The sequence below is a fragment of the Eretmochelys imbricata genome, chromosome 5 (genome assembly GCF_965152235.1).
Source record: "Eretmochelys imbricata isolate rEreImb1 chromosome 5, rEreImb1.hap1, whole genome shotgun sequence".
NCBI classification, from domain to species: domain Eukaryota; kingdom Metazoa; phylum Chordata; order Testudines; family Cheloniidae; genus Eretmochelys; species Eretmochelys imbricata.
The window spans coordinates 16,219,452-16,236,537 of NC_135576.1; the positions used below are offsets into that span (position 1 = coordinate 16,219,452).

A 17,086-nucleotide genomic window follows, 5' to 3' on the forward strand; every position below is an offset into this window, starting at 1 on the left:
CAAGGTTATTTTGAATTCTAATCCTATCCCCTTCCAACTTGGTGTCACCTGCAATTTTTATAGGCATACTCTCCACTCCATTATCCAAGTACCAGGACTGATCCCTGCAGGCCCCCACTAGATATCCCCCCCAGTTTGACAGCAACCCATTGATAATTACACGGAGCATGGGTTTTTTTCAACGAGTTGTGCACCCACCTTATAGTAATTTCATTTAGACCACATTTCCTTATTTGCTTACAAGAACGTCATATGGGACAGTGCAGAAGCCTTACTAAAATCAAGATATACCATGTCTAAGGCTACATTTTAGTCATGGGTATTTTTAGTAAAAGTCTCACGGGCAACAAACAAAAAGTCACGGCCCCATAACCTGTCCATGACTTTTACTAAAAATACCTGTGACTAAATCTTACCTGCTGGGATTGGGGCGCTCCTGCAGATGACTGCTGCTTGGTGGGGGAGGAAAGGGGACCAGCTGTCTGAGGCTGCAAGAGCAGCAGCCAGTGCGGCTGGCCTCTGGATTTCCCCAACTGCTGGGGTAGTCCTGAGGTCAGCTGCACCAGCGCTGCAAAATTCAGAGGTCATGGAAGATGAATGATTCGCAGCCTTAATCACGTCTACTGCTGCACCCCCATCCACTAGGTCTGACAGAGAAGGAAATTCTTTATAATCCTATTATCCACTGGGTGCTTACAAACTGATCGCTTAATAAATTTATCCCAGTGTCTTTCCAGATATTGAAGTTAGGCTGACTAGTCTATAATTCCCCAGGTCCTCTTTGTTCCCCTTTTTAAAGAGAGTTACTGTGTTTGCCCTTCTCCAGTCTTCTGGGACCTTACCAGTCCTTCATGGGTTCTTGAAGATAATTGCTAACAGTTTTGAGATTGCTTCAACTAGTTCCTTACATACCCTAGGATGGATTTCATCAGGTCCCGCCAACTCAAATACATGCAATTTACCTCAGTGTTCTTTATCCTATTTTCTCCCTATTTTGGTGTATGTTCCTTCCTCCCTTGTTGTTAATATTAATTGTGTTGAGTATCTGGTCACCATTAACCTTTTTTTAGTGAAGACTGAAGCAAATAGGCATTAAATACTTATGCAGGCTCTTACAGTCAGGTAAGATGTGGTAAGAAAAGACAAGACACCGTCGGAAGATAAGATACTGGGCTATATGGACCTTTTGTCTCATCCAGTATGGCCGTTCTTATGTTCGCTTAGAGAGCAAACAGTTGCATAGACTCCTGGCTCTCAACAAATGCAATACTCAAAGTTTCTACTGAGTTTGAATATAATAGCCCAAGTGCAGACGTGGAATGGGTGGGTAACATGCCATTTCAGCCAGTGGAGCTGCACAGGCTTGTGGTGGCCTGAATTTGGCTCATGGACTGCGGTCCTGCTTTTGTAGCAGTGATGATAGAGCTGCCTTATAAAGAATACCAGTGGTAAAAACATAATGAACCACAGATATGCACTCTTAGGTCACTGCTGAAGAAGGGCTAGGCAAGACATTCCATCAATGTATGAAAGCACTCGTGTGGATTTTTTAAACTCTACCTGGCATATGAGCTTACAGGTTTCAACATGGATGATTTAAATTGTTTTTGGTCTCAGTCAGTCAGATTATTTAACCCAAGAATTCCAGTACAAGACTGATTGCTCCAAGTCATTTACAGCGATTTGTGTGTCCTTGTGGGAATTCACTCCTAGGGTAACCAGGTAGCAAGTGTGAAGTATCAGGTCACTTTTTTTTGAGGTATAGTTGTGTATGTAAGACAAAGCCCCTATTATCGGGATGTCTGGTCACCCTGCTTACATAAGGGCAACGTGACCGGAGATTCTAGGGTCAATCACAGCTGTAAAAAATGTATGGGTTCCCAATGACCTCGTGAACTAGTGGGCTGCCCTACAGTGTCTCATCACTAGCCAATTGTCTACATGGGATGGAGCGGCAGTCTGATGTACAACTCCACTCAGCACATATTGAGGTCATCTACAGACTCAGCAAAAAGTTGATTAAAAAGGAATTGTGAAACGCTTGTTTATTGAAGCTGCCACGACCACTAGGGACCAGTGAAAGCTGGTGTATCACAACGTGTACTGGCATCAGGCAGACAACCAGATAGGATGCTGCCACAGGAACCAGAATATTCTGAACTTCAAAAGAGTTGGAATCCTCAGAGATCAAAGGACTGCTGAAAGACTGCTGAGGTGAGTTTGGGAGCAGAAAGTGTGGTACACCCCACTTCGGAGGGGAGGGGGGTGGCTGGCATAAGGCTCTCAAGGTAAGTTTTCCTTTTCTGTTGGGTTTATGAAGATAAAAGGCCCAGATATTGCGTAGGGTTTTCTTCCTAGCTGAGATGCAAAATTTTGCATTGTCCTCCATAAATTACACTATTTTCATTGGTATGAATTGGAATTATATAATCTTGACCACCACCAAGGAAGAACAGCCATGGTTCTGAGTGTAAGCCTCTTAACCAACATATCACCCACCTAGCCATTTGCTTGTAGGCTTCTTCTGCCACTGCATAGATGTGAGGATCCATGTCCCCCATGTTTTGGCCACTGTATGCATAGATGACATCTTGTTCATAGATTGGCAGTTGTTCGTATGGGTTAATGGCAACAAGAACAATACCTAAATAAAACAGACAAACATGCAGACATTAGAATTAAAATAAAGTCACAATAGTTTAGAACCTTTTTTCTTTCTTTCTTTTTTTTAATTTTTATTAATACAAGGAGATTCAAAAAATGCATAGAACAAAAGGGTCCAGGTTCTTATATCAGCTCTTCTTTGAATCATGTAGAAATGGTTAATGCACTGGTGAAAAGAACAGCTCACATTAAGCTATGGAAGAGGAGCATAAAATATATGAGATGAATAGAAGTCCATCATATGAAGTAGGCCCTTTGGGCATTTCCCTGCCCCCAAAAAGGTGAAAGATACTGCCATGGATAAGCCATATCCACATAATTGAACATCCACTGAACCCAAAATATTTTGGTTTCTGGATTTCAGATGAAAATGCAAAACCATAAGATTAACAGAAATTAAATGCACATATCATGTTAAAGGAACATGAAAGATCTGAATTCAAAAAAAAAATCTTTAAAAACTTCCTTTCCCTTCCTGTAGGAAATCCAGACTGCTCAGTTCATCATACAGTCACACCACTGGGCTTAGGAACCACAGTCACCCAAAAACATGGCATCCCACCCCATCCTGTAATCTTATCCAGGCCAGGGGAAAATCAATCAATCCATGGGATCCCCATGGATTCGGGAGGGTTGTCTACATGGATCAGAGAGTAGGTGTGCTACAAAAACTATGGACAACAGCATGAGAGGATGATAGAATCAGAAGCCTTCCTCTAAATATTTTCTGGGTTTGTGGGCTTAAATCCGACACTAATGTTATTTTAACCTGCTATAGGAGGAGTGTGGTCTGGTGGCTACATGTAGAGACAGGAGGACAGCTTAACCTTGAATTTTAAATGTTCCCAATACATGTCAAGTTGTTAAAGTTAAGAATGTAATAAACCAAACTCAGTTTTCAAATTCAAGCCCCTAGGTCCATTACAGACAATTTAATTAAATAGAAGACCCTGGATGGCACTTTGAATGACAGAACCAAACTTTCAGAGAAAAATTATTAATTCAGCAAACAGGCATACAATTATCATTTACACAGGTACTACAATTATACTCATTTTCAAAGAGGGAAGAGCATATCAATGGGTGATCAGTCCACTGACAACAGAATGAAGTATAGTTTATAATCCTGTAACCTAACAATACCCTTTTGGTGTTAATTGGAGCTCTCTTGCAATTTAGCAAGGCTACTCCTTTTATAACCCATTATAATACTAATTAACATTAAACATAGCCATTACCATTTTCACATTTCCACCATCTCTTTATTGGCTCTTAACACACACATTATTTAAATTAACATCTGAATCAATGTCCTTCTCCTGCTATCAATATAGATAGCGTTTTAATAACATTCCAAATTCTCAAAAAAACACTCATAAAAACCCTTGCTAAAACCAGTTATAACCAAAATGTAACCCGGGGTTACATCCTGGCTAACTTCAAATTTCCCATCTTACGGTCTCCGACTTCTCTCTCTAACTTGCGTTCACACTAACAAGCTCAATTTCCCACTCCTCTATACTTAGAGTAACTTAGGTTAAGAAATAAACAGAAATTAGACTTGGCCTAACACCTTTTATCGGCTGAAACAGGACACCTGGGTTCTACTTCTACTTCTGCTAGTGACCTCTCTGCACTTCAGTCACTCTAATCCTTAAGACAGGTATTACATCATCACTTCCAAAGAGGCGTTGTGTGGCTTAATTAATGAATACGATAAAAGCTTTGTTATCTGGCATGTTGGTGGAATGGGTGTGTGCGTGTGTGAGAGTCAAAAATTCCAGTTAATTAAGAGGGAGGGAGTTTGGGTGCAGGAGAGAGGTTGGGGCAGGAGGTTGGGGTGTGGGAGGAGTTTTGGGGTGCTGGATCAAGGCGGTGCTCACCTTGGGCGGCTCCCTGGAAGCGGTGACATGTCCCTGCTGCTCCTAGGTAGAGGCATGGCCAGGCGACTCTGAGCATTGCCTCCACCCACAGGCACTTCCCCTGCAGTTCCCATTGGCCGCAGTTCCCGACCAATGGGAGCTGCAGAGCCAGCCCTTGGGTTGGGGGCATCGCACGAAGCCCCTGTAGTCGTTCCTCTGCCTAGGAGCAGTTGGGACATGTTGCCACTTCCGGGGAGCCACGCACAGCCAGGTAGGGAACCTGCCGGCCCTGCACCAACTGGACTTTTAATGGATATCAGAAATGCTGGTGTCTAGAGCTTTCCAGCTGGTAAAGTGCTGGATAACACAGCTTTTACTGTATATGGTAAAATCCTCAGATAAGAGGAGCTATGTAAATATAAAACTGTTATAAAAAGATCAGTATTAGCATATAAGAAATTATTAAACAGTGCAAAAAAAATCCACAAACCCTGATGTAGATTTATTGTAATACTCACCACAGTAGGTATAGATGTGATTTGATTCCAAGAATCGAACCTTTAAATTATGTAGGACAGCAGGCTCATGGAGATAACTTAGAGCTGTCAGGTCATTTTCGCCCACCAGAATATCTGGATTACGCAAGAAGGGCAGTTGATTGGTTTTGAGATCAACTGGATATTCGTAGATCTGAAGTAATACAAATTGCACACAAAAAATGGTTAAAAAATAAGAACCGTCTAGCTTCTTCATATTAGTTTTTTTTTTTTTAAACTCATGTAGGGGTAATTCTGCCCTCAACAGATTATTTGTATAACATCAGCACCTAGAGGCCCCAACCAGAATCCAGGCCCCATTGTGCTAGATGCTGCCCAGATAGATAAAACATGCACATATTGCTTACCGAAGCGAATAGGAGTTCTGTGCACCCACAATGGTCACCCTTTAAAAAATATTTTCAATTATTTTTGGATAACTAAACAATATTGCTTTCTTATTTCCTGTATTCCTTAGGGATTTCCCAGTACTGAATAAGGGCAAATATTCTGGACATTGCACAAAGGACAAAATTCACTGCTGAAGGGTGAATTTCATCCTTACTGAATAAATTTATCTAATCTCATTTTCTAAATCAAACCCAGGAAGTTTTTAGGGGTGGCCAAGGAAGGAGATGGCACAAGCTACCTCAAAGTGTTAGTAACACACAGTACCATATACCAAAAACAGTAAAAGCATAAATGAATCTGACATGTGCATCCTTATTTATCCTCCTCTAAGATCAGCTAGAGTCACAGAATCCAGAGTCCTTCCCTTTGACAAAGTTATTTGTTGACTTTTTTTTTTTTTTTAATTAAAGTCACTTCAAACACATTATGCTCTATACTCCCTTCAGTCTCTTCTGACAATGGGGAAAGGATGCAAAGGAGCCAACACAGGAGCACTGTAGACTTACGTGAGGAACATGGTAATGGCATTAAAACATATGGCTCACCATAGGCTAAAGAGTTTTGGCTCTTCCCCAACTGAACAGCAGAGCCACTGATTAGAATCAGCATGACTTTTCCCCCTTTATCTGTAAATACCTTTGTCAACTTCCCCGTGGGCACTTCCACTCTCAGACACTTAGGAGACAGATGTCGTCTTGGGAAGTTTCCAGTTTAGTATTTACTGAAAACATTTAACGTTTGTTTATGCTTCAGATGAGTTATGTTCCTGCCCCCCTGAAAACTCTGAGTTCCTCCAGCAATGGTGAAACCCTGCTTGTGAAAGCAGGAAGAGGCAGATGAGAATTCCCATGCCATTCATTTTATCCAACAAGCCGTTTGGTTTAGTTATATAGGCACGTACCGGAAAAAGTGAATATATTAGCAATGGCACAACAGATAGTGCTTAGAGCAGAGGGGACGTAGGCAGGTGATCAGTGGGTGACATACGCATGAATACTAGGTGGGGAAAAGCATACCATGGCCATTCATTGCCGACTGTGTCAAGTACGTTCTGCTCATTTGCCTCTTGGACAATCTAACAAACAGCTCCAATTAATATTTTGGCAGCTAATGGATGCTTATAGAAGAAGAGTTCATCTTTCAATCCTCAGAAGATATGCCGGCTCTGCCACGTTTCAGGCCTTCAGTTCCTCAGCCAATAGCATGGAATATTTAACAGAGATTCTCTTGAAGTGATGTGACAAACTGAGGCCTCCCTGTTGCCACTGCCTTGACTCCTCATCCGCTGAAGTCTTTACCCTCCCTTTCACCCCTCTCTCACCTTGATGGCTGCAGAGAGCCTCCTCTGTGGACTCCCCAATTTCTCCCTGCCCAGATTCCTGCATGTGCAGATACCATCGTCAGATTTAACACATGGCCCTATCTTTCCCACATTCAAAACTACCATCCAAGATCAGGGCCCTCGATGTGCTAAGCACTGTCCAGACGTGTAACAAACATGACAGTCCTCGCTGTCAAGGACCACAGTCTAAACGGGAGACAGGACTGAAGAGGAGGACAAAACAGACAAATAGGACAGTAGAATGAAGACACCAAAAAAAAAAAAAAACCACCAAAAAACCCACCACCCAACTTCATCACTCATTTTTGGTTCCAATTAAAAATTGTCCTCTCAAAGGAACAGTGCCATCCCGCTTCAGACGTTGCTCCTCTCCCTTTCCCATTGATTAACGCTGCTTCCTCTGTCCCTTCCAACCATCCTGCCATTGCCGGTGCAAAATCCTCCTCCTAAAACGTCTTCCTCCTAGCTCTCCTCTCTTCCCTAACTGACCCTCCACAGCTTCTTCCTCTGGGACAGCTTGCTATTGTTATTTCAGTTCTGCACTGATGTCACTTCAACTTTACACACTAAGACCCTTTTGGTATGAAACGTACTGCAGAAATGAAGCCATGTGGCACATTGAGAGTTACTAGTCCAACTGCCAGCAGAAACAAAGCTACAACACAGATCAGATCACACTCAGCTTTTGGCCAGTCTGGTGCCATAAGCAAAGTAATCACCACACAAGAATGTGAAGTCTTGATTCCCCCGACCCCGCAAGAGGTCCCAACCAAGATTGGAGCCCCATTATGCTCAATTAAAAGACAAACCCTGCCCTGAAGAGTTGACTAGCTAAATAGACAAGACAGACAAAAGGTGGGAAGAAAAACAGAAGCACAGAGAGATGAAGTAATTTGCCCATCACCACATAGCAGGTCAGTGGTAGAGATGGGAACAGAGCCCAGTCTCCAAAGCCCCAACCCATTATCCTATTCAGTAGGCCATGCTGTCTCTTTCAAGATGCACAGGAGCAGCACCACCCATGCAGCATGCAGACTGAGTTCTTCCACTCCTGAGAGAATCTCAGTGAAGCTTGACCTTTACAAAAATCTTTACTGCTGCAACTGAGTTCCAGGAGATAATCCCCACAGTCCTGCATTAGGATTTTTGAGAGCCTAGGATTCCCATGGACTATGCAACACTGAGTTCATCACTCCAGAAAGAGATTCATGATATACACAAAGCAGCCAGGAACAGGCCTGCTGGAAAATCATAAATCCATGAAAATTCACTCAGATGAAAAGGATAAGAAAAAGGAGCTAGTAACAACAGCGGAGACATTTCAACTTTCAGGAACCAAAGGCTTTCAATTCCATGAAAGATATCCTGATGTTCATGTAACCTTCATTTGATGCATGCGTCTGTCACTCCATGCTACTCTAAAGTTTATCAGGCCAACATGCATTCATCACACTCAGCAGGGACTTCATAAGAATGGTCTCAACAATAAAAAACATCTGCACAGGAGAAATATTAAAAGGGAAAGACCCCTGTTATCCAGGCATGTAAATCTGTCTTTTTAAAAAATGAACTGAGCCTTTATTCAATTTATGAAGCCAACTTGGCTATATAGCTATTGCTCTGAAGGATATGACAGACATGTCACTAACTGAAAAACCTACAGTAAATTGAATGGTCACAAAATAGCCTGAAAGACAGATTTCCATTAAACAACATAAAATAACGGTGGAATAAAACCCCCAAGCCTTAGTCCAGCTCTAACAAACTACTTCAGTTTGGCACAGGTGGCCCTGTAATGTTATCTATCAGAATGACAGGAGCTGAGCTGAACTTTTATCATGCCATATTTTAGGTATGGACTGTTCATCCTACTCCATTTATAAGACCTGTACCAGCAGGAAACAGCTATCAACATCTTTTAAGAGCAGAAAACAGACCTTTAGAATTTAACCAGTCTTCTCTAAAGGAAGCTGAGTTAACTGCAAAGCAGCATCATAGGGAACACACACTAAATCTGACAGCGTGAATCCAAAGATGAATGTGCCCATCTAACAAACTTAAGGTATCTTAATGGTTTTATATCAAATAAACTCTGTCATAATATTGACGTGACTCATTCCTTTATGTCCTGGCAACAGCAGCTATGCAGTTTCCACAACATAAAACAGCAAGCAGTCTTCTGACCTTCCCTTCTTTACCAGAGGTAGTGGTGGTAAAGAATTGCCCAGAATTGACAGGACTCACCCTGACCTTTTCTATTAGGTTCACCTGAACACTGAAGGATCTGAAGTGTTAAGATGCTGGAATCCCCACAAAACCCAAGAGGGGGAAATAACTACATGGAATTTGAAAAAGCGATGAATGTTACCAGACTGGCGGAACTGGAGCCTTCACATACAGCAGAGGCTCTGGCCGTGCAAGCTTCACCCACATAGCCCCCATTCCCTGATTTAGATGGAGAGCTCCAGGAGGTAAAAGGAAAGCCAGCCAAGCACGCACTTTTATCCAATCAAGCCAGTTAGTTCCAGTTGTGAAATGGGCAACACGAACTGAGCCAAGACCACATGCTCATTTCACATCTGTCACCTAATTCCTTGTTAGGATACGAGCACTGTCCTGAATTACTGGGCTCGCTGTTCTTCACAGAATCCTTGTTCGATTGTCTCAGAAGCAGAAGAAAGGTAACTGATTATGGAAATGAAGGAATCCACAGCTGGCAATAAAGCAGAAAGTTTCCTGCTCATTCTCTCTGGTAGTACGATGTAAGGGCAGGCAGCTCTGTGGGATGATCGGGGAGAGGAATGTGTGCGTATTGTTGGAAAGGGCACAGACTACTATTCTAAGGACACCGCATTTGTGGAGAGGAGAAAGATGAGTTCCTATGGGCAGCTTATTTGAGGTGGGGGCCTCAGATAAAGGAGTAGGCTGGAAAACCTGGAACACATTTATACGAGAGAGACACCACTGTTTTGCACACGAATGTTAATCACATCACCGGATTTCATTACTTGTTAGCCAGTGGGAGTGAGGAGTAGGAGAGTCTAACAGCTGGTCAGGCTGGCAGCTCCAAGGTTGGCTCTGGGTTCTGGAGTCTTGCGGAGAGTCTGACACTGGGGAGTGGGGGCAGGCTCTGGCAGACGTCCATAACTAGGGGTCTACCAAATTCATGGCTGTGAAAAAACACATCATGGACCGTGAAATCAGATTTCCCCCCGTGAAATCTACCTATTGGACAGGAGGGGAAGGGGGACAAAGAATGCGAGGAGGTCCTGTGGAGTGGCACATGTGTTACACATTTATGGATGGCCCTTGGCAGATTAACAACCACAGGAGAAGACTATCTGGCTGCGCAAACGAATGTGTCCCCAATCTCGTCACTCAGTTCCAAGGTGCGTTATGTTGCTTTCCCAGGGACACTGGCACTCTGACATTCTGCTACTGGCCTCTCTGCTTATACTGAACCAAAAAGAAGAATTGTTTTCATAACACTCTAATCAAGCATCTCTCATTCCTGCTCCCCGGTTGCCTGTTCAGTAAGAGGGTAACACACTATGTGCCAGTGTGAAACCGGTTCATTGGCAGGAGCTGTGAATCATTCACACAGCCCTTGGAGCATTTTCAGTTTGGGGAAGCAGTGTCTGTTAACTGCTCTAGTAACACAGCAGATCGTCCCCTGGACGATTAAAAAAAAATTGCCTGCTCAATGGAAAAACCAATTTAGATGAAGCTGTTCATGAAAAATATATTTCCTGGCACGATTATACCAGTCACACAGATTGTAGGCTGTGCTAAAGCAGTAAGATCAAGCTGGCTGGTTGGGGAATTTAGTTCCTTTAATGTTCCTCAACAGAACATCAATTTAACTGGAGTGCGCTTAATAGTTTCAGTGGCACTTGGTCTTTGTAACAAAAGAGTGTCAGTAGAGTTGACCCTCGGCGTTTAGAGATGACAAGTGGGTGAAACTTCTCTTTGTGCATAGAGCCAAGTGGAAGCCTGTTGCACTTAAATGCTCAAGTTAGGGCATAAGCAGTGCACAGGCCTGTGATGACCCTCTACACCCAATAAGATTAAGTCTCCTCTGTCCTTCTTTAAGAAATTACACACCTATCAAAGCAATGGACAGTAGCAGTGCTGGGAATTTCCTGAGCAGAGCTGTCCAGTTTTCTCAGACTGTAAATCTGTGGGGAGCTGGGAGCTTCATGCACTTCAGGAGCTGAGACAGTCAGAGGTTTGGCTGCCCTCTACTACTGTTTTCCATGATCCTCCAAATTTTGATGCAGTGAAATCATAAAGGTAGCCCTGAAGTAAATCCCATAGCCAACTCTGCACCACCATGACATGATACAGTTTCATCATGATGTTGGTTTTGCCACATGCTAATGCAATGTGATTGTCTCAGCATGATGCTGTCCTGCAGAACAAGTTCATATTCAGCTGAAAAAGGCGACATCATAACAGACCATCCATTCTCCCCAAGTATGAATCCTCAGCTCAACACTAGGAACATAGTCAAGGTACTCAATCATTGATCAGTCTTACTTTTCAAATAACCTAGCTACAGATCATTGGTCTACAGACCTCATTTATGTAGGCTCTTCTTCCAATCAACATGGTATTTATAAGAACTGGATTAAAAAAAGGTTTTTCCTAAATCCGTCCAGCAGGACTCTACTCATTTATTACTCATTTGGGTTTTTTAATGTTCTCTATTATTATCAGCAGCAGCTGCCCACAGATTAGGATACTGGGTTGATTTCAGCCTGTGTTAGCAAGGAAAGCCTTTTGAAAAGTACTCTGAAAATAGACAGGCTTGAATTCTTTTAAAAAACTTTGACCATTCCTACACTTGGACAGCGCTCGTATCCTAACAAGGAATTGGATGACAGACGTGAAATGAGCATGTGGTCTTGGGCAACACTTGGAGTGCTTTGCTGGTACATTATACTGGCAAGGCATTCCTAGTGGGGATACTGCTTATACTGGCAAAACTATGCTTTTCACCATATAGCTTATCCCAGCTTTCCCCTCCTTCCCTTGCCCCGCAAAGCTAAATAAGCTATACAGGATCTGTGTTATAACCCCCATCTATGCGAGGGGCTTTTGCTGGCACAGCTACGTCCGTCACAATTCGTCATGCCTTGACATAGCCAACAAAAGTGTGTAGTGTAGATGTGGCCTTAGGCAAGTAATTCCATTAAAGAAGGCCCTCCAGTCAAAATGTTTCATGCTGGACTCCATCAACTGCATTTTCCCCACTGAGTGCCCTGTCTCAGTGGGCTATGGTTGGAAAGCTGATATCCAAGATAACCAGATCCCGCCCACTAGTGAGTTTAAAGATTAGGGCCAGAATCTCTAATGTAATAAGTGTATACATGTTGGAGAGGGAAAGCACCAAACAGTTTATAAGGAATAAACGGGCATTACTTTTTTTGACAAGTGCATTTAAAGATTGTAGAGTAACACCAGAGAGGAATTTCCTGTTTGTCACCCTCCTTTAGCACCCTTTTACACAAAAAAGACAAGGACTGAAATGAGATCAGGGGTTTACACTGGAGTAAACCTGAAAAGGCTGAGCATACACAGAAAGAAAAAAAAAAGTGTTACTTGGCCAGTTATTTTTTTTTTCTGTATTCTGTTGGCTTTTACTTCTGATTCATATTGCTTATTCAAACCCATAAGTAATATTTACTCCTTCCATTTCATGTGCCAGCAGAGTCATAATCTGGTGTTTGTGACAGTCTGCTGTTTTGAAAATTACCTGGATGTCACACACACACACACACACAGAGAGTAACTTCACCGCAGAATCAAGTCAAAGAAGATTGGCTGCAAGGCAGGAAACCTTTGATTTGAATACAAATATCTTTGAGAACCCAAGACTGTTGCAAAGTGATGTACGACGGACTTTTTTTAAAAATACACCAAGAACTTGTAATGATTCAGGCTCATTCAGAGGATCATTTGAAGTTTAGATCTACCACTGAAAAGGGAAATATATATAATTTTAATTAACTTACAGCGTCATCTTCAAATTTCAGATGTAGCTTTTTATCCCCTTCTTTGTAATCCTTGATAATTTCTGCTGATCTCCACACTTCATCAGGGTCAGGAATCCAAACCTTTGTGTACTGAAAAGAAAAATTCATGAAAACCACTTAGGTCAGAAATATACTTATTCCCTAGGGATACAATCCTACTCTCATTGCAGAGTCAATGGAAGTTTCTGTCATTGGCTTCAGTGGAAGCAAGATCAAGACCTACCTGAACATATAACACAACATTATGGTCATGAATCAGACTGCTTCTTGACTAGACTGGTTTACTTGCTTGTTACTAACTAACTATAAGATCGAGTACAGTATGATACACAACTATGTTCTAACTTGTGAAGTGATCTCTGAGTTTGATTTCACTGACAATTTACCGGTCATTGTAGGTAGTAAAAATAATAGCATAATTCTCAGACAATTTTAAGAAAGCAAATGCTTCCTTTTATGGAATGACAGAAAGGTGGCTTTTGAAATACGAAAGATGTACTACAAAAAGCATAAGTAGGCAAAGCACAAACATTTACAATGTTATCACAAAAGAGCAGCTTCGCATTAATTCGTTAATAGCTTCTTTATTAAAGCAGATACAACAGCTGTAAAGAGGTCAGATAAAAAGTGATGCCTAAAAAGGTTTACGAGAATTAAAAATCTAATTCAAAGAGCTGCAATGAATATTCACATGCATGCCCCTCAAAGGTAAGTGGACTTTTGATTTCTCCAAATGTCTCAAATATACAATTACACCTCTAAATCTGCAAAGGCCCCAGTGTGGGGGACGTTGTCAGAGACCAAGCCAAGGCAGGACACCAAAAAATTCATACATGTTTTAATTTTTTTATGAAATACACACACAATATTACACAACACACACAAAAAATTATGTTTAAAGAACATTCAGGTTGCATAGTCAAGCAATGCCAGAAGGTTATCTGTGCAACCTTAATTTGGTCCCCATGTGTGTATGCATTTGATAATCTTACATTAAAATTACATGAAGAAAAGGAGTGCTTGTGGCACCTTAGAGACTAACCAATTTATTTGAGCATAAGCTTTCGTGAGCATCCGATGAAGTGAGCTGTAGCTCACGAAAGCTTATGCTCAAATAAATTGGTTAGTCTCTAAGGTGCCACAAGTACTCCTTTTCTTTTTGCGAATACAGACTAACACGGCTGTTACTCTGAAACCTTTAATTACACGACATCCCCACCCATACTATTTTTCCACCACAGGAAACCTGTTTCATCAGTGCAGTTAATTAGCAGCTACTCAATATTGTGTTTTATACTGTTCAGTGCAAGTCCCCAGACATTTTTTTTACACTATTGCATACGATTCAAACCCTGCTCTGAAGACAATTATTAATTTCCTCATGGGTTTGTCTATGTAGCTCATCACTATAGTATAAGAATGCTTCACAAATACTATATTCCCAAAAACCCTGTGAGGCGAGAGAGGCTGGTATTATCCCCATTTAACAGATGGAGAACTGAGGCACAGAGAGGTTAAAGTCAAGAAGTATCCACTAATCTTGGATGTGCAATCTGAGGTGTCGAGGACTTGACTTTATGAAGTAAGTAGCGTTATACGGCACTTCATATGTTCACAGAACAGCTTCACCTGACTTCAGCTGCAGCTGAGCGCTCAGCACTTCTGCAAATCAGATCTCAGGGGTTCCAGCTGAGCACCCAGAAAATGAGGAACACAGGTAATATCCTGTGAAAAGTTGGGTTGAGGCGACTTGTCCAGCATCACACCAGGCGCCCTGCGGTAGACGCAAAGACAGAATCCAGTTCTTCAGGGAAGCATTCAACTGCCTAGACGGAGACCATCCTTTCTCTTCCTGCAGTCCCCTGCCTCATTCCTTACCCGATTTCCAGCTTCTGCAACCAACGAAGAAAAGCCTCCTTTTTCACACAACCCGCATTTATTCCCAGGGCAGGACGTGCACTGCCTGGGGCAAGGGTCCTGCTGTGAGGAAAAAAAGTGTGCGACCCCCCCGTCACTAACGACTGTACATGTGCACAAGCAGGCCCAATTAACATTGCACAGGCAACTCTGTCATTTCCTAATTGTCAGTGCTTGACTTTGTAACCTTAATAGTATTCTTTGAACATAGGGATTTCCAAGGTGAAAAAAAAACTGGGGGGGGAGGGGGCAACAAATTCCATAATACTGATCCCTAGATGGGTCAGCAGCAGGGTTGCAACTTTAAGATGCACCACTCAGACCTCTGCCACTTGCACTAACAGTAAATGACAGCAATACTAGGTTGTCACTCTTTCTGTAGACCAGCACGAGAAGAGGACGAGACACTTGGCCAGTGGGTTTCCACAGATATTTGCTGACAGCAAAGGAAAGCGGAGACTCGGGAATTTTGGGTTCTGTTTCAGGCTCTGAAGGGGAGCGAGCTCTAGGCAGCACAGACACCCCCAAGCTTGACCTATTCTGCCCCAACCCTACCAGTCCCATCTGTTCCCCGTAAGTCCCAGCCCCATTCACCTACCACAGCTAGTCCCAATTTCCACTCCCCAGGCTTCTCACCACATACTCCTTGCTCAGCTAGTCCCAGTTCCCCTTCTCCCACACTGGCTCCTCGTCCAATCTATCACTTCCCCAACCCTGGCTTCCAGTGGACCCCAATCACCCTTCATCGCCCACGTTCCCTGCACCCATTGGATCCCAGAGCCAATGTCCTCATCAAGTCTCAGTGTTTCACCTCCACACCATACAGTTGCCCATACAGTGCCAGGTATTCCCCTGGGCCCAGCTCCTCATCACATCTGTCTTCTCTCCACCCCTTCCCGCAGGTGCACTGAATCTCAGTCCCATCTCCTTGCTCAGCCAGTTCCCTCTGACTCCTCATCCAATCTCACCCCACAGCACTATCTCGTGGCTTCCGAGGTTCCCACCCCCTCTGTTGCCCCCAGCTTCCTTGTCCTGCCAGTCCCAGCCTGCCCCCCAACTCACAATCTCATTTCCCTCTCTCCCACTCAGTCTCCCACCCCAGTTCTTGCCCCTATTCCAAATGTCCCCCAGGCTCCTCCTCCCAATCTACTCCCCCATTCAGTTTTGGATCTTGCCCTCTCCACATCTGAACCAGACAGCTTCTTTCTCCTCTCTGCCTGGGCCCCACCAGGGTACGGAGTGCATTGAGACTGCAAGAGAGATTGGCTCCCTGCTCTCAATTCAGGTCATTTATAACTTGGCCAAATTTGGACAGATTTTCATAGATCTGGCAAAACGCACATCACTGCCACAAAGGTCACGCCTCGGCCAAATTTCAAGTCCCTGCTCCATAGCATTTGAAAAGACCTTGAGATTTAAAAAAAATAAAATAAAATAAAAAAACATGGGCAAAACATTGCATTTTTCCCCTGGCCTCGTTTTCAGAAGCAGCTAAACCACTGACTGAAATTTAAAAAAAAAAATTTTTTACCTGAGGCTGACCTCTGGCATGGAAAGTTTCCTCCCAGAATGTTAGAACTTGGCAAAGTTATAAGCAACTGAAAACAGGGTCTTCTGGGAAGTGTCAGCACCACCTACTACTTTGCCCAGCAGTCCCACTCCTCACCCCCACAAAACATAAAATGCTGTGCGATTTGTTCATGTAGCGTAAATAATTCTATAACCTCAAAAAAAACGAGTACTTGTGGCACCTTAGAGACTAAAATTTATTTGGGCATAAGCTTTCGTGGGCCCACAAAAGCTTATGCCCAAAGATGCATCTGATGAAGTGGGTTTAGCCCACAAAAGCTTATGCCCAAATAAATTTGTTAGTCTCTAAGGTGCCAGAAGTATTCCTTGTTCTTTTTGCTGATACCGACTAACATGGCTACCACTCTGAAATCTACAACCTTCATGATTCCCTGTTATCGATACAAATAGTATTGTTCAATGAGAGAGGGACACCAAATGTGTGTGGAACGTGGGCAGCTTTAGGAGTAAAGTGAGTGGCCTACCTTGAAACTGGGGCATTGGAGAGGTATGAATACAATATGTATTGTGTTCATATTACTGGACCTAACCCTGTAGCAGCTAGGCACTTATTTACAAAACATTTGGTTAAAATAATATTAAACCTACCTGGTAAGGCCAGCTGAACCTAGCTGCCATGAAACTGCAGATAATATATGGCTTTTTCTTAACTAACTGCTTCGCAGACCAGTCAGGGCAAAATCTGACTACTTGATTTTAAAATGTTCTTTGATAGTTTGCATAAAT

General features: G+C 42.8%; 1 protein-coding gene across 1 annotated transcript in view; it reads right to left on the reverse strand.

The window, feature by feature from the left end:
• MYO5B (myosin VB) overlaps positions 1–13,246 on the reverse strand; it is a 244,499-nt gene extending 231,253 nt beyond the window's left edge. The window contains exons 1-4 of the mRNA XM_077817114.1: positions 13,199–13,246; positions 12,833–12,943; positions 5,045–5,216; positions 2,500–2,644 (exon numbers count right to left, since the gene is read on the reverse strand). Coding sequence (XP_077673240.1) covers positions 2,500–2,644; positions 5,045–5,216; positions 12,833–12,943; positions 13,199–13,246 — 476 coding nt within the window. The remainder of the gene's footprint in view (positions 1–2,499; positions 2,645–5,044; positions 5,217–12,832; positions 12,944–13,198) is intronic.
• Positions 13,247–17,086: the final 3,840 nt, after the last annotated feature.